At 33.6% G+C, this 27,169-nt stretch overlaps 1 protein-coding gene across 6 annotated transcripts; it reads right to left on the bottom strand.

Annotated features, from left to right (window-relative positions):
- Positions 1 to 175: 175 nt before the first annotated feature.
- Positions 176 to 27,169, bottom strand: LOC134533036 (lysophospholipase D GDPD1-like). 6 transcript variants are annotated; one of them, XR_010075242.1, is made up of 8 exons: positions 27,069 to 27,169; positions 18,855 to 18,897; positions 18,120 to 18,301; positions 10,058 to 10,278; positions 6,471 to 6,604; positions 4,458 to 4,575; positions 1,791 to 1,990; positions 176 to 559 (listed from the first exon to the last, which is right to left on the bottom strand). XR_010075242.1 is itself a non-coding variant. In XM_063370189.1 (7 exons), the coding sequence occupies exons 3-7, from the start codon at positions 18,277 to 18,279 to the stop codon at positions 1,859 to 1,861; spliced, it is 765 nt and encodes a 254-aa protein (XP_063226259.1). In that variant the 5' UTR covers positions 18,280 to 18,301; positions 18,855 to 18,897; positions 27,069 to 27,169; the 3' UTR covers positions 176 to 1,858. The 6 variants fall into 6 exon arrangements, 2 of the variants coding, with proteins under 2 accessions (XP_063226259.1, XP_063226258.1); XR_010075241.1 differs by lacking the exon at positions 27,069 to 27,169 and adding an exon at positions 26,795 to 27,060; XR_010075239.1 differs by lacking the exon at positions 27,069 to 27,169 and adding an exon at positions 26,795 to 27,044 and having other exon boundaries at positions 176 to 982.

Below are 27,169 nucleotides of genomic sequence, written 5' to 3'. Positions count from 1 at the left end.
GAAAAAATTGCAAAACAGTTTCACTTGGTCAAACCAACATTCTGAAATATTATTTCAAGATTTGTTGTTTCTGACCAGGGAGGTCCATTTTTGAGGCCTTAGGAGTCATTGGGCTAACTAGTAATTTTGCAAACAAGAATGGTACAAGAGGACACACCAAGAATGTGGAGTTATCTGAAGTTTTACATTTTATTTCTTGAATACGTAATAACAATGTACAGTCAGGAACATGAAATTCAACACCTTGCACATTTAGATTAAAATACAAGTTCAATTTATTTAAAAATATGCATTTTTTATATGACATTTAAAATCTCAAGCATATAAAAATACTCTGTGAAAAGGTTTAGTTAGATAATTATATATGATTGTATTGAAAGTTATTTATCACTGCAGGATATTACAGTTGTGTAAATAAAAAACTTTGAGTATGTAGTACACATTATAAAAAAATAGTAGCTGTAATTTAACCAAAGTAAAATATGGCAAGCAACAAAAAAACTGTACATGTTAAGACACATTGTAGAAATGAGTTGCTTAATCTTCTTGCAAGTACCACCTGATAAAAAAAAAAATTGTATCCATGATAACTTTTTGTTCACTGTGAAATGGGCACAGCTACAAACTTCTATAATTCTCTGCAAAAGGTTAATAGATACTTGGAATAGTCTTCTCTCAAAGATATAATATTATCAACAGTTGCTTTGTGGTGCATATTAGTGAGACTTGCGAAGACAAGATTATTCCCAATGAAGTGAAAGCCACTGTGAATTGAAAAATTAAGAGTAATAACTTGTACATTAGTTCTTATAACTATATATATAGTGTCAAATGTGAACAATATACCAAGAAAATTAAAATCCTCGCACCAGTTTGTTTGAACTTGAATTAAGTGTCTGAGCTGTGTTTATTTCTAAAATACAAATTATCTCCAGAGTACCACTATAGTTAGAAGATAGACTGAAGCCACTTTTTCTCAAATCTGAAACAAATTATATTCGTGGGGGTGGTGGTGTTTGTGGTGCTTGATTTCAGCTGTCTTAAATTTTCTACCACTAATGTCTAATTGCTAGGATAGGGTCATTATGAAAATGAAGAGCATCCCATGCTTTTTTTCATTAAATTTAATTTTTTTTGTATTACTTGATTCTTATTTTAAGCTTATGTAGTAAACAATTTTGTTATTCAGAGTTGTAGTTAATTGTCACTATTGAACAAATTGCTTAAATTTCAAGATTTTTTTTTCTCTTAATATTAACTTTTTTTTATAAATTCCTTGAAATGCACTACAAAATCAATTTTCAAAAGTACCGAAAATTTCAGGGGCAATTTCCACGAAAAATCTCAATATGTTCACAGTAGAGATTGCCACTGTGTGTGAATGCAAATCTGTTGGCATAATATTGCAGATAAGCTAAGAAATAAAATGATTTAATTTTGCTCGACATCTTCATGTAGATTCAGGGAAAGGTGGGGCAAGGAAAGCATGTAGACTGCAAGTGGAATGGGTGTCCATGATATCACAGCATTGCACAGCAACAAAAAATATTTGCTTTGTTCTGTGCATTTTAGCATTGCTTTTCAATTTTTTTTTATTTTGGTGGTTGTCGCTAAAGTTAACAATCATGCAACAATTTTAGATTCACAACACAAAAAAAAAGTCTTATTCCCAATGAATCATGTAAATGTGCCCAGAGCAATGCTTCTGTGTGCCTCTGGTTAAATGTAAACCTCTTATTAAAGATGCATGCAACAGTAGAACTTGAAATGATTTAAGCAATCAAACTAACCTGATAAAGTAATCCATGTTAACGTAAGCCACAATAAGAATACTGTTGTGCATAACAGACTTATTTTGCTAACACCTATACTGGGGATTTTCATTAAGAAATGCTGTCAATCGAGTTGGATAGTCTGTGATAACTCCTGTAGCACCCAACTCAAAGGCTGTCTTAAATTCTTCTTCATAATTTAACACCCAGAAATAAGTCTGAAAATAAAAGTAATTGCCAACTGTGTCAATGTTCGACAAGGGTAACTAAAATTTTTCCACCTAAGAATCAAGACAACATTCTAAACAATTATTACTAAGCAAGATGTAACTACAGCACTAACAAGCCAGCTTTTCATATATTTTGGTTAGAAGTTTTCGCTAGTTGCCACTTCCATCTGTCAACAATGCTCAAGTCACTAATAATCCAGTAACCTTGTCACCTGAAAATGGAGGTGTCCTTGCGTCAGAACTGATAGTTCTGATTTTTTGCAGAGTTGTTTATGATGGCTGAATGATTAAACTAAGTTTTCAACCTTGAGCACCAAACACAGCATTGTCAAGCCAAAAAAAAATAAAATAAAATTCTACTATTCATTCTGTGTTTGAGATTTTAACCCTGAAAAGACTAGTTTTTGATAAATCATACGTCTTAATAGTAGACTAAACTGGCTTCGATTTTAGCCCAGAAGTCTTTGTAGACCCAATAGTTTCAAAAATTCTGCTTTTCAATATTTATCAATTTTTTCAAACCCTGAAATTGTTAGCAATATTTTAGTATTTGTTTTTGTTACATGACAAATACAAAGGCATCATAGCAGACTAGACAATTGCATATAATCAACGCACGAGGACTAGCTGCTCTCATAGTTTAGTCCCCCCCTCCCCCCCCAAAGCTAGTAACGACTCCTCCAGTACTTATCTTTTCCTGGCTGACAAAAAAATGATTACAACTAAGTGAAGAAAGAAACAGTAAAAACTTTGCATATCTTCCATTTTCTTCTACTTAAGTTAAATAAAAAAATTAAATGTTAACTACCATATTTGCTTTACTGTGTCTTTTTGACCTTTATTTTATCATCTACAGAATAAGTTTTAAATTTGTGACCCGACAATACAAGCGGAAATAAATTGCAGCCTACAGCGTGCCATAAAGACAACGCCTTCCATCAAGAGACACTGTAATTTTACCTTCTCTCTCCCAGTCAGAGACACTGCTATTTTTCCTTCCTGTTTTATGGCAGGTTACATTCTACGTTTCACTGGTACATTTCTGTAATGATTTTTTGAAAATGCAATGCAAATATTTATTTTTTATCTTTTTAAAGAACAACTTATTACAACTATTGAATACCATTGTAATAAGGCTATGATGGGCAACGGGGTGAACTGCAGAATAGACTGCAGAATAAACTACAGAAAGGTTTCTCTTGAAGCAAGAGGAAAGTTGCACAGATTATAAAGGAGGGTGAGAACAGGAAGGGGTAGGAATGAGTTGGACCGGGGATGTTGGTGGTTATGGAGGAGGTGAGAGTAATTAGGAAGAGGATATAAGAGAGGCTGTATGAGGTTCAGAAAATGATGGGTGGGAGGTCTCTTACCAATGGGCAGTAGCACAAAATCAAGATGGATTTTAAATACAAATCAAGAGGAATCCTCACACTAAGATTATTTCAGACATATCACTTCAATTGTTTAAAATTAAGCTGCAATCACACAATGTATGTATAAAAGAGAAAGATTCTATGTAGCACACAAAACTGTTCAGTTTGTTTCGAGCTGAAAATACACAAAACAGGATAGAGATAAGAATTTTTTTTCTACTTGTATAATTAACTGAGAAAGAGCATAAATCCTGACACAGTATTCTAAAGTTTGCACAAAAGCCTGTTTTCAAGCCTTTTGAAAAGATGCTTGTTATCAGTGGCGTAGCCAGGATTTGTGTATGGGGGGGTGTTAAGAAGCATGCCCCCCCCCCTCCCCCCCGTAATAAAGTGGGGGATCCGGGGGTCCTCCCCCGGGAAAATTTGGATTTTAAGGTGTAAAATAGTGCTATTTTAGCAGTTTTCGGTTCTTAAATTTAAATATTGTAATGGTAAAATTTTTATTAATTTTAATATGAAATTTGTTTAAGTGATGAATAAGAAATTAATTAAATATTTGGTGCTGGGGGGGGGGGGGGGGGTTTGAACCCCTAAAACCCCCCACTGGCTACGCCCCTGCTTGTTATAGGTAATAATATATTGTAATGTGTTCACCTTTCCAATGCATAAGATCTTGCTATCATAAAGCTACATCTTGTTACAATTTTTACTTTTCTTATTTACATTCAATGACAGATGGTTAACTTGCTAATGTTTTCACATTATTCGTATTCAGTGTCTAGTATGCAGAAAAAAACTTTTCAAGCCATCAAAGGTGGGTCCATATGGAATTTTTTTTAAGGTAGCCAAAAATTCTTAGACTTATGACTTTGTGAAGACTTAGTTGTTTTATTCTTTGATCCGGATTGAAAATAATTGGTGTTTGCACACCACTACAATACAAGTTATTTTTCAATGATCACAGACAAAATGATGGTCTTCATGGAGCTCAGAATAAATTTCTGCCTAAATCAAAAACTTACTTTTTGTTATTCTAATATAAATAGTTAACATGCTATGTGAATAAAGTTAATTTCATGTACCTGGATGCCTCTCTTCCTCAGATGCTCAAACAATATTTTTCTTATTAAAAGCACTTGAACTGCCTTAATGATAAAAGTATTTAAAGGCATACCCGCCATGTTGCCCAGTGTTTTCCGTCTACAACACAAAGCATACAAACTTCAGAAGTTTTAACATATATAGCAATCAGTACAACTTTAACATAGACTAAACTAAAACCAGCTTCATTTTTTTACTAGCTGAGGTGATGGAATAGTGTGCCAAGAATTCTCATGAACTTAACTGCATAGGGTGTTATTTTTTAAAATTAAAATTTGCAAGTTTATTTTTCATATCCAAATATTAACTCCGACTTGATTAGCTGCAAAGAAATATTTTTATAAAATGAAACTCCAACTCTCTTAGTGGTCTAATCATATTCATGCTTAGTTGTTTTACTTATTTCTTTAATAGATTTGATGATGCTGATTATTTTATTCATTTTATAATTGTGACTTGCCTACCTGCAGCTAGATGCCTTATTTGCTAGGCACAATGTAATAACACTAATACAAACCACATGGTTACATAAGAACTAATTACAATAGGTACAAGGATATAAAAATGCATTACCACACTAAGAACAGAATAACTACAGACATATGTAAAAGATCTTGTAATTATATCTAAATGAATTAATGGATTGCAATAAGGGATAGTATTGTTTTTTAAACAGTTATTTTACTAGCTAATAAAGAAAGGAAACCATCATACTTATTGAAGGTTATGATGATATTATATAAAATATAATTAGTATGGTTTAATGTAAATATTAAAGGTTGGTGTTGACTGTTGTAGGAAGAAACTTTAATGCTGCTGTTTTCCAGAAGGTGATTACATTTAAGATTATTTTTATAGCTTATGCTTACAAATAATACATTTAGTATTTATTCTTGTCAACAAAGGGTCAAGAAGGGAATGTAAATCTACATAATTATTAAAATTATTACTTAAATTATGATTTTGATTAATTTGTTTTGGACTTTATTTAGTTTATCGATGTGAGTTTTACTAATGCTGTTCCCAATGATAGAACCTTATTATTGTTTAGATAACTAAAGATACATAAAGACTGGGAATGGAATCTAAGTTAGATGCATTAAATGTAATATATATTTTAATGAGAGCAAGAGCATCTAATATAAGTAATTTAATATTATTATGGAAGAATAATTCAGAATCAAGAGATACCTAAATCTCTCACATATTCAGATGTCATAATCAAAAGATTTAAAAGTTTATAATTAAAATAAATGGGATAGTACCTCCTACCGAAGGTTATGGTAGTGGTTTTTCTTAGTTACGAATAACAAAAGTTTGAACCACCATTTCACAATAGACAAAATGTCTTCTCTGAGGTACGGATTTTTAAATTTTGTGACAAATAAATTGAATTCAGACTAGTGCCAAAAATTACAAACCTATTTAAAAAAAAATACTTGGCCCACCAGCAATGCAACAAACAAAAAGTGAATTTAAATATAAATGCATGGCATAGATTAACCATATAGGATCAGTCTTAGTCTAAACGTTTTATTTAGATTTCCTGATCCAACATGTATTTCCCTCACTACTCTAGAAATTAAAATATCCCTGTCAGTTCCAGGTTTTCCCTGTTTTCCCTAATGCTGGACACCCTGAACAAAGTACAAATTTGCATGCTGCAGAGAAACAGTGTGCTTGCAGCCAATGGTGAGTCAGCAAGCAAGGTGAGGAATGATAAAAGATAAACTTGAAAACTTATGTAGTATTGTGAACATACAATTTTACTAGGTTTTTTAAATGAAGAAATAGAAATCTAAACACTGCAATAACCCTCTATGACTAAGTAAATCGGTGGATAAATTTTAGGACTAGCTTCAACATTTAGGAAGCTGCTCACAAGGTTTATAGCAAACCATTACAAAATGGGAAAGGCATATCCAGTCAGTATAAAAAAAAAGTATGTAATCTATACAAAGAAGATGCAATCAGATGACAACACCACAACTTACCGCAGGTATATAGATGGCAAGAAGATCTCGAGGTGTGTTTCTTTAAGAGAGACAAAAGGCAGCAAGCCTGTATACAGCAGCATTACGAGACACAGCACTTGCCTCATGGAGAACAGTAGATTCACTTGGGGATCCTTCAACAAAAACAAACACGCATTTACAGTGGGGCATGCAAACACATGTACATGTCACATGGTGACTGTTCTGAGATGACAACAAAGTTATAATCCTAGACCAACAGAAAGGTCATTTCCCATCACTAGCTGATTGCTGGGTGCAAATCACCCGTAGCCCAGTAACCCACACAAAGTACAATTTAAGCTTAAATTAAATTGATAACTGAAATTGGTCCTGATTAAACTACAGTGTTTTATCGCATGATTGTCGCACATTTTATGCTAAGATAAAGTTTGAAAAGTAGTGGGTGTGACTTTTATGGAAGAAAAGCATTTTTTGTTGAGGTTAAGTTTTTCATAATAATACAAAATGTTTCATGGAAAGAACATTTGATTAAAACGCAGACTGTACAAAAGCAAGTTAAATAATTTAGATTAACAAAACAAATTTTGTTTAGCTTAAAATAGCAAAACTAAATTGTGATCTGAATGTGAGCTGGAATAAAAGTATTGTACCCATGGCCATAAATATTGACACAGTACAAACCAACCACAAAAGTATGTGGGCTATACAATGTAGTTTACTTAGCATGAGACAAAGTCCACGCGTTCCATGCAATAGGTGAGATATCAATATTTGACTGCGTGCGTGCGCTCAATACGGGCATCAATGCAACCAAACTAGTGATGGGCAGAACGATTCTTTTGAATCAGTTCCGTGTAAATATTTGTTCAACACATACTATATTCATTTCGTTCTTTTAATTCTGAGCACGTGATGTGGCACTTATCGAGAGCCATAACTTATTCATCCTTTCGAGTATTAGTTAAGCATTTGCACCTGGTTGGTTATAGTAATCTGCTCAGCTCGGATAGCTGAAATTCCAGACGTCTAGCTGTGTACCGACTGTTACAAAAATACTGAATGTTGATTGCCGTAAATGTTTCCTGCAGTGACACATATATAATTTGGAAGCTATCGCAAACATGATCATAATTACCCCCGGTAACGTCACAATGGGAAGGAGCGGTGTACCTAGGGTTTTCATGGCAGGTTGATTGTGCAATGGCTTACCACTGTCTTCTGTGAAAGGAAATAGCAAAATCCAGTCCTTGGTTGGAAATTTTTCTAAAGTAAAAAATTCCAGACTCGGCTGAGAAACAAAATTTGTACCTTTAGTTCTGTGATCAGAATCTCGACACACTGAGTTAAACAGGTCAGACTAATTACATTAGATAATGACGTGTTTGCAAAATTATATCAATATTCATATGTCTGACAACTGATGACAATTTTATATTATAATTTTGTCTAAAATAAAATAAAAAGTGTTAAATAATACTTATTTTCAAATGTTATTTTTATTTATATAATGTTAATTTTTCATTCAAAAAACATAAAAGCAACAACTAAACCCAGTTTTAATACCATTCTACAAAGCTAGTACAAACAATGTTGACGAATCAACCCAAAAAGAGTAAGAGTGGTACATATTTGTTGTTACTTTCCCTGTTATTTTTAGTTTGCATAGTTGGTTAGGTTTTTATTTCATTAGTTTATGTGTATGTAAAAAATAAATTCTAAACTACTTCTTAACAAATAGTTAATATTGTCAGGTGTAGATACTTTTTATGTTACCCTATTTTTTTTTTTATTATTAGCTCTTGAGAATACACCCAAGCCACGATTACTGATTACTAACTCCCAATGTCATGAGTAATTTCACGAATGAATCAGACTGGCCGCATGGCAGTTTCTTGTCTCGTTATCTCTGCATTTTATGTTCTTCCAACTCATGTTCAGCTTTCATGGAATCGACTATTTCAAAGAACTTACTATTATTGCGAACGAATCATATGATTTTGTTCGCTCCAAGATTTGTTCATTTTGAACTAATCGTTCACGAATGACACATCACTACTACACAGTGGCGACCAACAGATGATGGTTATAATGTTTGGAAGGTCTTTACAAGAAAATTCACACATCTGACAACTTTGTATTTCTGTTATTCAAGTAAGAAAGCAGTAATATCATAATGAATAACAGATATCCACTTTAAAATACATACATGGTTTTATATGGGGAAAAAAGTTATGGACTACATCTTATGGAGAAAATGGTTGGACCAAAACATTTGACCATATTAAACAAAACAAGTTTTACAGTAATTGTAATTACTGTATTTTCCCATTATAATTACCACACTACCTGACAGTAACTTGAAAACTGATTACTGTTGCCATCCTAAAAAAACAGTGGGATGATTATGCAAGTGCAATCATTATGTGATAAAACACAGTACTAGCCCACTGCCTGGAAGAAACCCATCAAATAATTGGGTTAGCCATTTTCCTCTAGCAGAATAATCATTATGGAATTTTTAATTTTCACTTGTATGCATGTATGTTCTTGTTTTCTTAATAGTAACATTTAGTAAAGTATACAATTTTTTTTTTCCATTTATGACTTTCATTTGTTTCTTCCTAATCATTAGAGGCCTGCAATCTGGCAGTAAGCTGTAAGCAAACACCTGTGCATTTGAATGAACCTTACAATTAGATCACAGATTATTTTACATGTTCTGAAGGACTAAAAGGCACATGATTAAATCATGTGCAACCATGATAGAAATTAAAATCTCGCAGCAGCCAATGAAAGACAAAATAAAATTGTGTAATCTATCCTAGCAAGGGGGTCTCTACCAGTCACATATAACTGACCACTCTCTTTTACGAAATTTTTCCAGGTATAGTTATTTAAACAATTTTCCTTTGACTAGAGATTTCTATACAACAAATTCAGTCCCTAATTTTAATCAGTGTTCAATTCTGAACAATTTTTAACATAGATGCAACAGGGTCTCAAATTCTGCAATTTTAACATGACAGTTGAACAAAATAATCAATACTTACAAGTAACTTAAAACATACAAAACACTTTTAAAAACTGTTTTGAAACATTGTAAAAATTTAAAAGAATTTAATATGTGAAAAGCAGAAGAGGTGAATTAAAAAATATGTATTACAAAAACAGCAAAAAAACATTTTGAAATAGTATTAAATTTTTGTGTTTTCTTAAATAGAAATGAGAAATATAGACTTTATTTTAAAATTATATTCTGATCTTTAAAAAAAAAATCTGGTTAAGTGTTCGTATTTTTAAAAAATAATTATTGTGTATCATAAAGTGTAATTAATTTAGAACACAAATTAAATTTCAGTGTTTATGAAACAATCATAGCAACAATTTGTATTTACAAGGGTAATATCAAAAAAATAATTAAAAATCCAAATTCATTTGATATTCGTGAAATCAAAATTTAAAATTATTTTGACCACATTTATGTAATCACACAGCTAGTGAAAACTTTGAATTAAAAAAAAAAAGCCAAATCATTCATTAATATACTTCTGAAAAAGATGCTATTGTTAATTTTTTTAAAAGTAAAATATATTTTAAAAACAAACCTGTTCATAGCACTTCCTAGTGACAGTGTGACTAAAATTTCCCCACACTGTTATTTCCTGGCGGTTGTAAAGCTTAATTAACTTTGACACTTCTTGAATAAGGCGGTTATCATCAATTTTGATGTCAATATTGATGGGCACATTTGGAAATTGCTGAAATACTTCTTTTAGCAATGCAAACTTCCTCTCTTCAGGATTACCAGATCCCACAAAGACATGCCCTGTAATGAAAAAATAAATTATAATTCGGGAGTGCCGTACCATCACACGATATGTTAAAGTTACAGCCTCTGTAAGTGATAAAAAAGGTTGTGCATTTAAAAGCATGTTACACAACCATGCAACCAATAATTAGCAATAACATTTTCAAGATATGTGATCGCAAGGGAGTCTATCATCTGAATTTAATTGTTCAGATCATATTTTACGGCTTTAATAGGATTATTAAACTACATTATCTTTATGCCTCTTCCCCAAAATTTGGTGAAACCTAATACTATGCCTTCTTTCTCCACCTCATGCATGACAATAGAACAAGATCATCATCATTGAGCAAAGGTATTTCGTTGCTTGTGTGATAGAAAATTATTGTATAGCAAAATAAAAGAGGCTCTCTGTTAAAAATATCACTACAATATCACTGTCGACCCACAAACCATGAATAAACAACCTACATGTATTTTTTAAGTTACAGTGGAAGGTTTTTAATCTAGGACATTCAGGACCATTGCTATGTCAGATGATAAGGGATTTTGTTTGATTATTGAATGTCTGTGTAGTTTTAATGGGAATACCAAAATAAATTAATAAACAGAAAAATGGTATTTAAAACAAGTCATAATAGACTACTGTATAAAAAGAAAGAATAGAAATTAATGTGACAACAGGGTACATGGGCGTAAGCTGGTTGAAGCATTTATATTGTTTGATGAGCGCTAAAGAGTGATTATGGTCGACACGGATCCGGCTGGAGCTCCTCAGGACGTAACATAACCCAAGTGTGGAAATCGAGAGACATTACCCCTATCAGTAGTGCCTTGTGAAAAACCCTGTCACTCTTAGCATCGGACATGCTTAAACATACATACTATCTCATGGGTTCTCCAAGTGACCCACAGGCCTGATACCAGCCATTCTGAATACGCAGTCTCACAGTTAACAACACAATTTATTGCCACACAACACCTTTACATGTCCTCTCATACACCTTGCTAGATTACGGCATGAACCTGATAAGTCGAGGTCGGTCACCCTCGTGGCCAACAAAGTCACTCACGCTGATTGGAAGTCCCTTAAAAGGGTGCAATAAGCAGTCTTCTCGACCGAGGCCCGAGGATAAGAAGGAAAGCGTTTAAGATTATTTAAAATTAAGAAACAGAATACTAATCAGAGATGGCAAACGATGAAGTCCTCAGGTTACTCATTTTCCTACCACAGCAGTTGAATGTCAATTGAGTCACAGACTGGAGCGGATACTGGACAATTATGATTACCATTATAAGTATTCAAATTTGTGCCATTTATGTTTGAAGACTTATACATAATAAATTACATAAAATTACTACATGCAAAAATACTTAAAAATAACCTTTAATAAAAATGACAATTAGTTAAATGTCAAAAAGTGTTCTTCTTCAGGCGCCCTCGGCTAACTTTCAGAATCGTTTGAAATGAAGCCTTGTTGCGAACCATTTTAACCCTCTGATGCATACCCTAAAATTTATCACTTATTACGTACCCTGGGTCTCTCAGGCCCACATACAAAATAATTACATTTAGATAGGATTTTGTATACTTTTTACTTACTATTTTAGCACACTTTATTTTACATGAACTATTAATAATTTATATACATCTGTATGAATGATTTTATAGATTCATAAAATTTATCTGCCTTATTTATGATATTGTCAAAAATTCAAATTTGTAATAGTACATTTTTATGAAAGAAACTGTACTCAAATTACTTAGAAGCCTCATTTTTTCACAATTTATATTTACATAATATATTTATATACAACATACCGGTATATGAATGCACACATTTACAATAAATGAGATATTGTATCTGTACAACTTCTAACTTCAACACCTGCATTTGAAGCTTTCATGTTACACAAGGATAAGTTTTGGTTCAAAACATTATTCATTGTTCTAAATGCATTTTTGGCACACTAAGCTATGTTAATGTTCCTTGCAAACATTGGTGGTGCATTTGCAGCAAATCATAGCACACTTCCTGTCTTTTGATGAAGTGCAAATGGAACTCCTTCTCCTTTTCGATGAACTAGATGCAGCAGTTACATTACTAGGTGCGTATTCTGTCTTGCCTATAAACTTTTCCATATCTTGTAGAATGTATTTCTGAAGAAATAAGTTGGCTGCACGTTTAGTCATGTGTGTATCATTTCCAATGATAGATCTTTGATAAACAGTCTCCTTTGGTGTGTGACCCCTTGATGGTAATAAGGATGTTGAATTCTGAACAAATTGTAGGCATTGTGTGTGTCAACGTCCAGTATGTTACTCCAAATAACAACAGGCCATCTCTTTGTCTTGCGTTTACAAGTATACAGGCGTACTTTTTGGTCCATCAAGTCAACACCACCTTTTGTAGAATTGTAATACTTTATAATTTCTAGTTTCTTCTTCGGATGCGATTGGTCAATGGCATTGTCATGGTGCATTGTACTCAACGAAAGCAAACAATTGTTTGTTTCGGGATGAAACTAACCATTGTCAAATCATCTTTGAATGCAAATTTTGAATTGTACAAAGGTTGATTTTTACACTCTTTCAGTTCAATTGGAACATCTCGCTTATTTTGTCGCAAAGTTCCTACAGTTGTCAAGTTTTTTCTAGCAAGTATTCTGCTAGTGGAACACTGGTAAAGAAATTATCAGTTATAATATTTCTTGATGTATTATGAAGGGGCACAACTATCTGGTTTACTATATTGAGAGCCAAATTCTTCGTTGGCTTTTCTCCTTGTAATTTACCAGCATAAATGCATCCATCAACAGCATAGCCAGTATCAGATTCGCACATCCAAAAAAACTTATCCCATAGATACTTCCCAGGTTTGCTGGGCATGTATTGCACCAAGCTGCTACGCCCTCTGAATGAACCTAACTGTTCATCAATTGTTACACACTCTGATGGTATTACTGTATTTTTGCACTGTGATATAAAGAGATCCCATACATACCGAACTGGGGCCAACTTATCTGTTTGCAGCCTGGATTCACGTGTGCGTTTGTCATCAAACCTCAAACACTTTCTTATTGTTTCAAATCGGTTTACAGACATTGTTGCTCTGTAAATAGGGTTTGCACATTTATCTAAAAATAGTTCACGAGCAGCAACATCCTAACCCTTTGTAATAACTACACAGTTGAAGCGGATAGCTTCATCGCCGATTCCGATGATAGCGCTCCTTCCCCTCCTTTCCCCTTCCTCTCCGAATGCCTTTCCCCTACATCCCCTCCTTTTCACTTCTCCGCCCCCTCCGGCCGCGACACCAGCGCTCCTCGTGTCATAGTTTCGGAGGCCTATATAAGCGCCGCGTAGCTTAATACAGTCGCTGGTCTCCTCTCTCTCTTGAGAAGGGAATCAGTCCGTCGGCACGCGTGGATTTGCTTATGGTCAGCACTCGGCGAAGCTATGCTTCTCTGATTATTGAATATTTACGTCTGCATTTAACAGTTACATCATTATGACGCTATGTTATCCGTTTAGAGACTTAAATGCTGTAGGTGTCGTATGACAATAGTTCGGGTCTTATTGTACAATTCTACCGCCGAGTGGCCGACATATTAAGGCTAGGTTACATCTAGTTTCAGTGATGTGCGCATTCGGAGGTGCTTACCTCCCGGCTCTATTACACTAGCTCAGTTCTAGTTGATCGTATGGCTCCTGCCTGGTAGTTTAGGGTATGCATTTTGGGTTAGGTGACCGGTGGTCTTACTATTTTGTTTCACGCGTGACCGACGTTTAGTTCTACTTATGTATTTTTATAGGGACGCGTCTCGTAAATGTTTTATTGTGTTAAAGTTATTTATCTGAGGTCATATATAAGTCTAGGCCCGTCATGAGTTAGTAGGGCTAAGTTAAACGTCCGTTTGAGAAACCAAAGATATATATATATATGTATATTAATTGTTGTAACTAAGAACAAGTTTAATAAAATAATCCTGGTTTATATAACTTTTGTTCCTTGATGTCGGTGCAGTTCCCCTTAAATTAAACAACGACTTCCTGCTGTGTTGGGTTAGGTGTATTAACTCGTGTTGTGTGTGCGAGTTCATTGTAGTCAAACTGTGGCGTGCCGCAGTTTGGCTTCACATTAAATACATTTCTAAAAAATGAAAACTGTACTTGTTAGATGTGAATACTGAAACCAACTGGTTTCTCATGTATGTGTAGCAAGCTACTGCAATCTGGTGGCAAGCGATGAACCAACTACTTAGTTCACAAAATTAACCACAGATGACTGGTGGTATGTTTATCCAGATAGCTGTGCGCATAACAATGTGAAAAAAGTTATGAATTTTTACATTTATCACCACTGCAATAATTACAAAATAGAAAACATAATAATCGAATACTAGTGAGATTCATATATTTTGTCACGAGTATTAAAATTTGCATCTAATTATTGTATGTAATAAAAACAGTTACATCAAAGTAGTACAGCATAATTTCACTAGAAGGGTTTATTTGGTGTTTACATATGAATAAATAACTTGTACAAAAATTCAAGACTAGAAAATAAATTCATCCAATAGTTTGATGTATTGATTTATTTTATAAAAATAAATGTGATGTAAATATGTTGTAATTGATCAGGAGAGTTAGCTAAAGTAATTTTTGTTAACCAAATAAAAATACATCAACATTAATTAATATTACATGTCAAAGAAAATTAATTTTATACAGGGCCTGTGGGACCCAGGGTATGTAAAACCGGCGTACAGACATAAATTATTTTTTTATAAAAAAAATATTGTGCTAATTTTTTTTGTAAGTACATGAAAACTAATGAAAAGCATCAATCGAGGATTACATAAATTCACAAATATATTGCTTTTTAAATATAACTGAAATATCCACAGTAATAACTCAATGGGCCTCCAAGACCCAGGGTATGCATCACAGGGTTAAAAAAAAAAGGCAACAGGACATATGTTGGATGCTGTGGAAAGAAATAAACCTTGGTCAAAATTAAGTAAGTTGAAACTATCATTATAAGTTCTTAGGGGAACGAGACACTGGCTTTAAAGCACCTTCTTGCGGGAGTCTTTGACGCACAGTTCAAATCTTGGCTTGTGCACACCTCACATGTGACGTACATGGAGATAAAAACATGCATGACCTATAACAAGGGATGGAGGATTGAGGAGTCACATCAGGCTTAACTTAGGGCAAAGCCCCTGGACATTAAACATTTGCCTTCTTAAAAAAAAATAGATAAACTCTGAGTGAAATAACAATGCTGACATCACAGCCAGAATCCACCAGAAAAACATTTGTAAGCAAGCATGTTGATTGGTGCTGAATTATAGAAATTGCTGAACCATAGAATATCAGATTAAAAACCTTTCACTGTACGTTTTAGTTTGTTTCATTATCACTGTTTGGGCCTCCGTCAGTCTTCAAAAGGCTAAGCTTGGGAGTGGGCGTGTGTCTGTCTATCGCAATGCTGACTTTTGTTCATTAGCTTTGAAAATATCTTTTTTTTTTTTCAAATTTAGTCATGCTTAAAATAAAACTATTTTTACTTCACCTCTGTGTATATCTCACAGCCATGCTTGTAGTGCATGGCTTAACCCAGACAAAATAAAATAAATTCTGTCCTGCCAAAGTATCTCATTTTATACTGATCTGCAGGATCCGGCAACCAAAACATATAGTACCCAATTTACCTGAAAATAATATGACCCCAAACTTGCTGATTAAGAGTTTATGAAAAAGATTTTATGGATTGGAAATCACAAATCAAGTAAATAGCTCTTGAAAATTATTTAAATTATTAAAGTTATTCCATATTTACTGGATCCTTACTCGTACCACTTTCATCAGTATAGTGATTTACATGGTCTCTTTTGTAAAACCAACCAAAGTTAGAAAAAAAAATTGTTTTTATGACTGCAGAAAGCCCCTGACTAAAGTGGCATGTGCTACAGTTTACAGGCAGAGTGTGTAGTTTTTAAAATAAGTGGAGGCTCAGGAGGCAGTAATTAACAGTGGTCTACAGTGGCATAAGAGACACATTTACTGTAAGAGGCACGCCCTGTAGTTTTTCAACTAAACAGTTTCCAATGGCAAGATACAAGTTTGTGATTAAAATGCAACCCCCACTTTCATTTTTCCACAGCTTTGTTAAAAATCATTATAATTCAACTGGAATTCCCACATCTAGTTCACAGGTAGTTTGTGCAACTGACACCAAGTAGAAATACATTGTTTTTTTTGGAAAAAAAAAAACACTATGTGTCTGCTGATCTGCTATCTGTGTTTCCTAATAACCTACCAAAAGTGGGGACAAACTTCCTCTGATGTAATCCATACATTAGAGCAAGCAAAATAAACAATTAATCAGAGGAAATCACTTGACACCACACCACTATGCCATTCAGACACATGATCAAAGCAGAAGCAACAGATAAAGGTCACACTAGCTCTGCAGGCAGGATTCCTCGGCACACATTTGCAATTTGTAAATATTAACTTTTTCATGGTAAAATAGTGTCTAAATTATTCAACGTCTTGGACTATTTTGAAGCGTGAGTTATTGAGAAAGTACAGCGGAGCATACAACTACTGGTGCACACACAGATGTTGGAGGTCACAAAACATCAGAGATAGCTGCAGTGCTAACACAGACACAAGGTGATCAGTTTCGTAAGTGATGCAGAGCAAAAAACACATGAAAAAGAAAGTTTCAACATCAAAAGCAGAAAGGAAGAGAATACCAGGTATACTTACAAATGGGAAACTCTGAGATCATGAGAGGAACTACTACAACTAAGTACTTAGACTGAGTATATATTTCTACGAATGACATTTTGGTTTGTGTAACAAAATGAATGTATTGTTGAGTGGGCCACCACAAGTTTGGTAGTGAGCCTATTAATTGTTGTGTCTGTCTTGTGTACGCTTGGCTATTAGATCAATAGAACTATGTACATGGAATTTCATTACCAACAGCAAATTTATTGGTAACAATACCTTGCAAAGTACAGTTAAATTATTTGAATGTTAATCACCCCTTTAAAGTAATAAAAATTAAATTTTATATTTAGATTCTATGATGAGTTAGGGAAAGGTAGGGAAAGAGTGGGAAAGCAAAATAAGGAGTAAAAACAGGAGTAGGAGGGAGAAAGCATATATGTACGTGCATGCATGTGTATATGAGTGCATCGGCATGAATGTAATTCTCTGGCTCTTTCATTCTCAAAAACTTACAAAACCTCTCACTTTGTGTACAAGGGAGAGCACACGGAAGGATAATAAGAAACATTAAAATCATCATTATCATCATCATAGCATTTTCAATCAACTAATCTAAAAGATATTGCGAAGTATTTGTTTTTACTAAACATCTCCACTTAACCAAAATAAAGGAAATAAAACAGGGATTACATTTTATATTTTAGTTATAAGTTTATGCCTTTACCTACTGAATAAAACCTTATGAAATAATTATACTACATTCAACTGTCAGGGAATATATGGCTCTTAAAAGATTCTATTTATTATTTTTTGGATGACTAACTATAGGCTCTCAAGGGTACATAATGGGTAATATAATTAATTTAAAAAAAACAATATTGTAAAAGTAAAACCAATTTTGAAAAAATATGGTAACATCCCATAGCATTTGAATTAAAAATAGTGCTATTACATGATTTCAAGAAGCAAGGCTGGATTCTATTATAAATGCCTAACAAAATATTGCACAGCGTACAAATGCACACAAAACCAGAAACGTTGTAAAGCACTACAATCCAAGCACATCAGCACATACACACACAAACCGTAGCATAATGTGGAGTGTTACCAGGATCAAAGTCTAACGGTAATTCAGTCTTGAGGAGAGGAAAGTCGCAGTAATTCAGCTGTGATATGTTGTAATCGCAGCCCGTGGTCCTCAGCAGGTTGTGGTCATGCGACACCACCACCTGGCCGTCCCTAGTCAAGTGGCAGTCTAGCTCCAGCATCTGAGTCCCACTCTCCAGGGCCCTACAACGACCAGCACAGCACTGCCACTACTCACCGCGCTTTCTGGCCCACGTGCCGTGCAGGCTGGGGCACACACACTGAGAAACACCTTAAAATCATTACATTCCAGATCAGGATACACATCTTTGGCCATCTGCACACATTTGGATTTTAAAATTAAAATATAATTTTATTAATATAACTTTTAGGCTTTATTGAAAACTCTAAATATATAAGTATATAATTCATACATTTAAAAAAAAAAATCCTGTCATCAGATGAGCAACAAACCAACTAAAAATTAATAAAATTCTAAGCAATAATTAATACTACCAAAAGAAAATACAGATTTCCTTTTCCTAAGGCTGGATGTCTCATTGATAGCAAGGTTGCTAATTTTCCTTGGCTTCCAGAAACTACTCCAGGCAAATGCTGGAATGGTTTATTTACAATGGCCACCGCTGAATCCTTCCAGCCATTTCCTCTGTTTCGTTTCTTCTACTAGTAACTACCTCGCCATCACCGCAGCATTACGGTCAATAAAATAAAAATGAAATACAGGCAGCCTACTTACCGTCGAAATGCAATCAGCGTGTTCTCATAGTTTTCTGCGGCACCTGAAAATATTCCAAAGCATTAGATAAAAATTGGGGTGTGTAGTATCATTACAATACCCTAATTTTTTTTGTAAAAACGTCTCTCGTGGACCATCAGGTATAATTTAACTGGAAAGAAATGAAACTCACCTTTTTATGAATTAATTAATTAATCTTTTTTTCCAGTTAATCCTAAAATTATATTTAACATTTATTAAGTGTGAATAAATATTTACTTTACGTATAATACATTTAAAACGGGGCAGTGAAATGAGAAATACAAGATGTATGGTTTACAAATCAAATGCATGTCATGAACGTAGGTAAGATTGAGACAGGTCCCAGGCGAGTGAAGTCTGTTAACGTGGGTCGCTCTGAAGCACAAGCCTGAATTGTTTATTTACGTACCTATTCTGTCATTCTATGTCGATCATTTTCAGTAAGACTGAAATCACTAAGAAGCACCATTGAAACTTTTAAGTCGCCAGCTAGGCCCACGTAGTCGACCAACTCGCTATAGGGAAAGAGGTCTAAAGCGTTAAAAGCGATCTGCTGATGTGCAGAGCACACGGCGAGCTCGAATTGGGAAGCATCCCGAAAGTACCCGAATTCATTCTCGATAAACTGGCACCTAAAATGATTATTAGCACGCTGCCAGACCGTACGATGGTGATCCAGATGCTCATATGGAATGAGCTCACTTGGCTGTAGACTTGTAAGTCCTCACTTGGCTATAGACTTGTATCGGAATCCCTAAAATATGAGGGTCCATATTGCCCCACGTATAAGTTTGAGGTGTTTCATTTGCTTTGTTTTCGTCCATCTCTATCAGGTCTTCACAATTCGAGTTGATTTCGGCCATCCTAGCCTCTGTACTGGTCGATGCAATCTTTGGCTACAACAGTGTTGAAAGCTTCAAGTCTACGGCGCTCACGAAAGTGTATATACCGGCCTGAGCGCTCGAGCCCTTTCCTGTTGCCTCGCACTGAATACTTTTGTAATTGCGCAATTTTAGAATGTTTGTAAACTGTCACCCGGCACAACTTTTTACTAGAGAACTTATTTTTTTCCTGCTCAGCTAACCTTAAGAGCACCTCAATATCCACACGACGGCGCACAAATAACTTGTGTAACCCTTTCTGTTGCGGAGTTATGATTAATTATTTGTTCACGCAGAGTGAATTTCTAGGCTCTTTAACAACCCTCCTTCCCTGCTAAATGACATAGGCACACAATGACGTACGTGCACTAACAGACAACGTAGTGTGGTCTATTTTCAGAATATATACAGCTCTTGGTGATAAACCCTTGAGTCACGAGATATTTAAAATTGTTGTGGACAACAAACACATTTCATCGCTAACTCTGGCGTGACCTTAGTATGGAAGTCCTTTTTAAAAACATTTTCACTTTGAAAACACAATATCCAAACAAGTATGCATATACACATATTTACACATGTACTAAACAAAGAGACAGAGAATTTATCACATAGAGTAGGCCAGATTGTCATTTACATAATCAAATGACAAACTAATTTATATAACTACAGAAACTGTAAATTACATCATGTATATTTAACAATATTAAAAAAAAGTTCAGCAATGGTAAATATATTATCATACAATGTCTTGTTTAAAGCTAAGTCCTGCGGTGCAACAAAACCCAGCATGCTAAACATGTAGGTAAGTGCTCCACACTATTGATCAGTTCTTACAATTCCCAGAAAGTTTATTGCCAAGGCATTGTGGGAAGGAGATGCGAAAAGAACAGCGTAGACATCCCTTTAAAACTCATTTGCATTTTATTGGCTCCCAAACCTTGGCTGCCACAACCTTGACTAAACCAACCTTAGAAGGCGATGCTTATAATGGAATTTAGCAGATGAAACCTATATGCATACCATTATCAATGCCAAAATAATGTTTGTGAAGTAGGTATGAGAAATTGACCTTCTGCCTACATATTCTTTTGTAAGATGGTGGAAAATTTTCTGTTTAAAAAATCAAACACTTAGTTGTTTAGTAATTATCGTGCAAGTTATGAGTTCTATGAGTTCACAATATTTAGTGGATTACATAAAAGGTTAAAAAAATTTTTTTAATCATTTACTATATTGAGAGTAGTACCTAAATATTAATTCCTAACTTAAATGTAATCTATTTTAGATAACTGTACTTGAATGATTTAATATTAGCAGAATTATTTACATCATGGTGCAATTTCTGTCATATTGGAATCTGTATAGGATTTCCACGCAATTGTCATTTCCAGCAAAGAAGGAAAAATCAAGTTGTGTTTGGTATCAACTTCACATGTTAGGTATATAAAATTTAAAAATGATTGTTTTTACTGATTTTATTAAAAAAAATTATATTCTACACTTCTTCCCAATTAACAGCATTCAATTCTTTGTGTAAAACTGTCAATCAATGATTCAAATAGTACATTCTTACACCTGTTTAAGAAGGTTCAATGAATTTCCTGTTCTGATTTTTTTGTCAGTCATTAGTAGTCACTAACAGTATGTCACATTCCAAAAATGTAATTTTATTTGTGAATAAAGCATAAGTAGGCTGACAAGCCATTTTATAATTTAATGAATTAGTGTGTGAAATTAGGTTTGTGATATTGCACAATTAATTGAACATTTTACCAAATGGCATAGCCGGATTAATATGGGAATTCTGCCCCCATGGCTTTTTTGACTCATACTTAGGGGGTCGATTTGGTGTTGAATGAAAATAATTCACACCAATTTTTAGCTCTTTAACTCAAACGGTATTCGAGAATTTCAAAAAAAACTGTTTTTTCAAAATTATTTTTATTTTTATAGTAAAATTCGGAATTGATTAATGATGATTTTTTTCCTAATTCTTACGAGTCCAAAACATGAAAAAATCATATGATCATGATTCTCAAATAGAAAACCGATATTTAACGGAGAAAAGAAAATATATTTTTTTTTCAGCCATCTTGAAATATGTCACTCACCAAAATTCGTCAGAAAATGTCTTTTATACTCATCTATACTCAGGAATTTTTTTGAATTTTTAAAAATGGTGTAACAATTTCAAAAAAATTAAAAACTCATTTTTTTTTTTAAATTTTGCGTTTTAACAAACTTACAATTTTTTTTAGTACACATAAATACGTAGAAAATTTTATTTTTGTTTAAAATTCACAATTACATTACTTATTAAATATTCTCAATCTTTATACATACTAGACAACAATCACGTTAAAACTATGTTTTTCAAAATTTTGGCCAAGTTGGCACATTATAACGCCATCTATCGGGATTTTCTGTATCCATTTATTATTTCTTCTAAGGTTCCGCTTGTTTAGATAACCTAAAAACAAAGAAGCCTTTATGGTTGATGTCATTGTCTGAATAGCAGTTAACGCATTAATTAATTCAGTGCTTATATTGACAATATTTTTTCGTTTCACCATAAAATTATACTGGAGTATCATTGTTGTTATATTATATTGTCTCATCTTTATGAGATACTATTTTTTGTCGTTAAATAGTGTCACAGTCGATTACAAAGACTCAAGTAAGTGAAGTTTTATATTTAATCAGTTTATATATGTCCAAATTCCTAATATATAATTTTAATATTGATTTCAGAATGAATTTTGATAAAAAATGTATCAATTGTAACATATATTTGCGTAAAGCGGTTGGTTATAAAAAAGTTGTTATGACAATTGATGAAGCTAATATTGCGACAGAAAAAATTGGAAAGAGAGTTCTTGTTAATGATGCCTTTTGTAGTAAGTGTCGAGTTATTTTAACAAGACCACCTATACTTAAGAACACTGAGGATTCATCTGAAGATCAAGTTAGTATCAAAAGCCAGCCAATTTTTTCTCAGTCTTCATCCACTACTGTTTCATCCGTATCATCATCTGAAGATCCTTCATATGTTATTGAAGAAAAAATGGAAGAAGAGTTAGAATTTGTGGAGTTGGATTTTCCCCGAATCATATCGACACATAAATACTGTTGCCTTTGTGGATTATCAGCACATATCACAATCGTTCCATTTGAAGCACGTAAACAAGTATTTTCGACAAGACGACTCTTTATTCCTGAAGGAAATCGGTGTTGTAAAGATCATATTATAAAAAAGCGGTTTTATGATGAAGAAATTAACAATTTTCGAATTAATTCGAATACCAGTGTATTTGAAGTTCGTGATTTGGAAAAATTACTTGGGCAGCTGGCTATTGGCACTGATTCGTCTATAATTGATAAAATTGGAGATCACTCGTTTTCAGAAAAACAGTTGGAGGTATTTACGAGCCTTACCTGGGAAAAATTGATAAAACTTCGTGAAATGCTAACGTTGATGAGAAAATCAGTGAATCGTAATGTCATTCAAGCTCTTGTTATTTTTTTATTCAAATTACGAACAGGAAATTCAAATGCAGTGATATCTTCCATTTTTGGTTTAGCTCGGGAACAAATGGTATCCGACTACTGTGATGAAGTAATATCTTCGTTTGAAAAAGATATTTTACCTCAGTATTTCGGAATCGATGCTATTAGTAGGGAGACATTACTCGCCAATACGTCAAATACTGCTAAAATGCTGTATCAAGTGAAAGATGACCAGTTGATATTCATTTGCGATGGAACATATATTCGTCATCAAAAAAGTGCAAATAACGAATACCAGAGGAAATCATATTCTGGCCAAAAGAAAGTTCATCTGTACAAACCACACGATATGTACTACAAATGGTTTCGTTATAGATATGCTTGGGCCATATACAGCTAATATGAACGATGCTGAGATTATGAGAATCATCTTAAGTGATCCCAATGGTCTGATTAAGTTGCTGAAAAAAGGTGACATTATTGTAGTTGATCGTGGCTTCCGGGATGTGATAGTATATTTAGAAGAATTGGGGTTTAAAGTGCTAATGCCTGCTCTCAAAGGAAAACGCAATCAACTGACCACAGATGAATCAAATGAATCCCGTTTTGTTACCAAAATCCGTTGGGTTGTTGAAGCAGTACATGGAGATATTAAGCAGAAGTTTAGGATTTTAGATCATAAACTAGACAATAAATTGCTTCCAAAAACTGGTGTTTATTGTTGAATCGCTTGTTTTCTGCACAATGAATTTGGTAAGAGACTTGATTCTGATCTCGATCTTTCTGAAAAAATTATTGCCGCCATGAACTCAAAAAAGTATCAAGATAATACCTTAGCCTCAGAAGTAGAGACTAATCGTTGGGCAAGAAGAAAAGTTCCTTTTGCAACAATAACTTCAGATATATTAACTGATTTTCCTGAATTAACGGAACAAGAACTCAAAATTCTATTCACGGGATAATATCAAATGTCTCAAGCTGTATCGTATTTAGCTGAAATGATGGATGAAAACGGAACGATAATACTTTATTATTTAAAAATTACACCTAATATTATAAAATTCAAAGTCAGATCTCGACATATTAATTTGAAGACATATCATTGTTTTGTTGAATATCAGTCAGATAAGAACACTATCTCTGGAATAACTCGATATTGTTGTGATTGTGCAAATGGTAGACGTACTGTTGGATGTTGCTCACACATTGCTGCTATTATATACTATTTATCTTACGCTCGATACTTAGCGAAAATCGTAAAACCAGCTGAGATACTTAGTCGTCTGTTTATTGATGAAAAAATCAGTGTCGTCGTGAATGAAGACAGTGATGATGACTAGCCTAATTATTATTTTGATTAAAATTTTTATTTTTTCTGTATCAAAATTCAAAATATTTCCCAATAGTATGAAAAAATATATAAGTATTATCTTTAAGTGTCTTTTGAATCAATAATAACCCTTCTAATCACTTTAACCTACTGAATCTTTCTGTTTATCTTTTGCAAAGATTTTTTTTTTGGTAAAAAAAAATTTTTCTACGTATTTATGTGTACTAAAAAAAATGTAAGTTTGTTAAAACGCAAGATTTTGAAGAAAAAAAAATTAGTTTTTAATTTTTTTGGAATTGTTCCACCATTTCTAAAAATTCAAAAAAATTCCTGAGTATAGAGGAGTATAAAAGACATTTTCTGACGAATTTTGGTGAGTGACATATTTCAAGATGGCTGAAAAAAAAAAAAAATTTTCTTTTCTCCGTTAAAAATCGGTTTTCTATTTGAGAATCATGATCATATGATTTTTTCATGTTTTGGACTCGTAAGAATCAGGAAAAAAATCATCATTAATCAATTCCGAATTTTACTATAAAAATAAAAATAAGTTTGAAAAAAACAGTTTTTTTTTTTAAATCTCGAATACCGTTTGAGTTAAAGAGATAAAAATTGGTGTGAATTATTTTCATTCGACACCAAATCGACCCCCTAAGTATGAGTCAAAAAAGCCATGGGGGCAGAATTCCCATATTAATCCGGCTATGCCCTTTATAGTGCAATGCATATTTGTTTTCTACAAATGTTAATGTGTGCACATAGCATGTCTAGTAACGCTGAAAAAATGAGGTTTTTATGTTTTTGCTGATCTTTTTCCGGGGAGGCTAGGTGTTTCCCTCAGTAGTGAGGTCTCCTGCAGTGGCAAGTTTATCCACGGTGGTGAGGTTTTTCCCACAATGGCTAGGTTTACTCAAGTCTAGGCAGAGGCGGATACATATGGGGGCGCGGGACAAGAGCAGTTCATGGCAAGGGGAGGGCACGCCCCCGCCGCCCATGTTATACAATTCACATTCAAACACATTCATACACTTACCCAGAATGATTTCATTATTATCGATAAAAACTAAATATTTTGCTCGAAACAACTTGATGATTTATTGCACCCACAGCTCAAGATGTCTTTAAGCACCCCTTCCCTTTGAGTTTTTTCTGTATTCGCCACTGAGTCTAGATGACCATAACTTAAGTGAAAGGATGGTTAGAAAATTAAAAAAGATTACATTATATCTGGATAAAAATTATTGAAATCAATACCATTAAAATCTATTAGCAAACTTAAATATTTTTGCTCGAACCATATTTAACAATATTCACTTGAAATGGAAAAAAAAATCAGCCGTAACGTAATGACATAAAAAATTTGTCTTTTAGCAAACAGCCTCAGCTACGCTATACTCCTAAGGATCTCTGGAGAGCCACAGGATCAAGTTGCAGCTAGTATCAAGTAAACAGTAGGGCAGTGACAACAGGATCACGGATACCTCTAATAAATACTCTCAGCTATACTATTTAAGCACAACACAAATTGTCACTATATTTACATTACCAATAATATTTACAATAATTTAATACCAACAGTAAACCGATAAATACGATTGAATTACAGTACCTAACCTAACCATTAAAGCTGTCATTTTTACTAAACTACATGGAGTAACACAATGAGTTTTACACAGTGATTAGGAAGATAGTAAGGATATAAAAAATTCATTTTCAAATCTTTGTTTGCCTTTGTTTCAATGCACACAACTAAAATTTTTAACTATATTCATGTTTTATTGAGTAGTTACTAGAATGCCAAGCATTCTAATATTTCCTCAATTTGATACCAGATTGAATTTTTTTAAAGAATATTTATGTTTACCATAAATATAACCATTTTTACTTATATATTATGATAAATCAAAACAAATATAAAGGTTGGTTTAAAGTTTATATTGCGTGGTGTGTGAAAAACAGATACGTTTAATGTAGTGTTCCCCACCTAAAACTCCCTTTATTCCTGGTTTGTAACATAAAAATGTAAGGGGGAGGGGGATAATGATGAAAACGGCCATGTCATCACCGTTATGGTTAAGGAATCAAGTCGCCTACCAATTCCTCTGCAAAGTTCATTTTGTAGGATACCTAGATTATAAATAATTTTAAATTAATTCACATGCGTTATCTCTAATGACAAATAGAATCACATTGAATACCTCCCCTATGGCTGATGTGACAACATTTAAATTTTAACTTCTTCCTCTTATGAATCAAATTAGGATATTTAAGTAGCAATAATGAAGTAAAAATGTAACTTCCAACAAAGGCAAGGAATACCATTGTTTACATAAGTTAACCAATAAAATTGCATTCGTGAAACTTTCTAAGTATTACACTAGAACTTTTTTTAAAATCAAATAACAACAAAAGTTCTTGTTACGTTCTACGATTCGTAAACAAACTCATAGATAATCGTTAGACAATACTCACGACTCAACCTGCACAACTCAGACAGTTCCGAACATATCCTAGTTTACCGCACCGGAGTCAAAATTATGCATTTGGACAGCAACAGCAACATACACACACAT

The sequence above is a fragment of the Bacillus rossius genome, chromosome 6, assembly GCF_032445375.1.
Source record: "Bacillus rossius redtenbacheri isolate Brsri chromosome 6, Brsri_v3, whole genome shotgun sequence".
Lineage (NCBI taxonomy): Eukaryota > Metazoa > Arthropoda > Insecta > Phasmatodea > Bacillidae > Bacillus > Bacillus rossius.
Note: the sequence above shows the minus strand (reverse complement) of the source record. Positions and strands in the feature narration are given on the sequence as shown.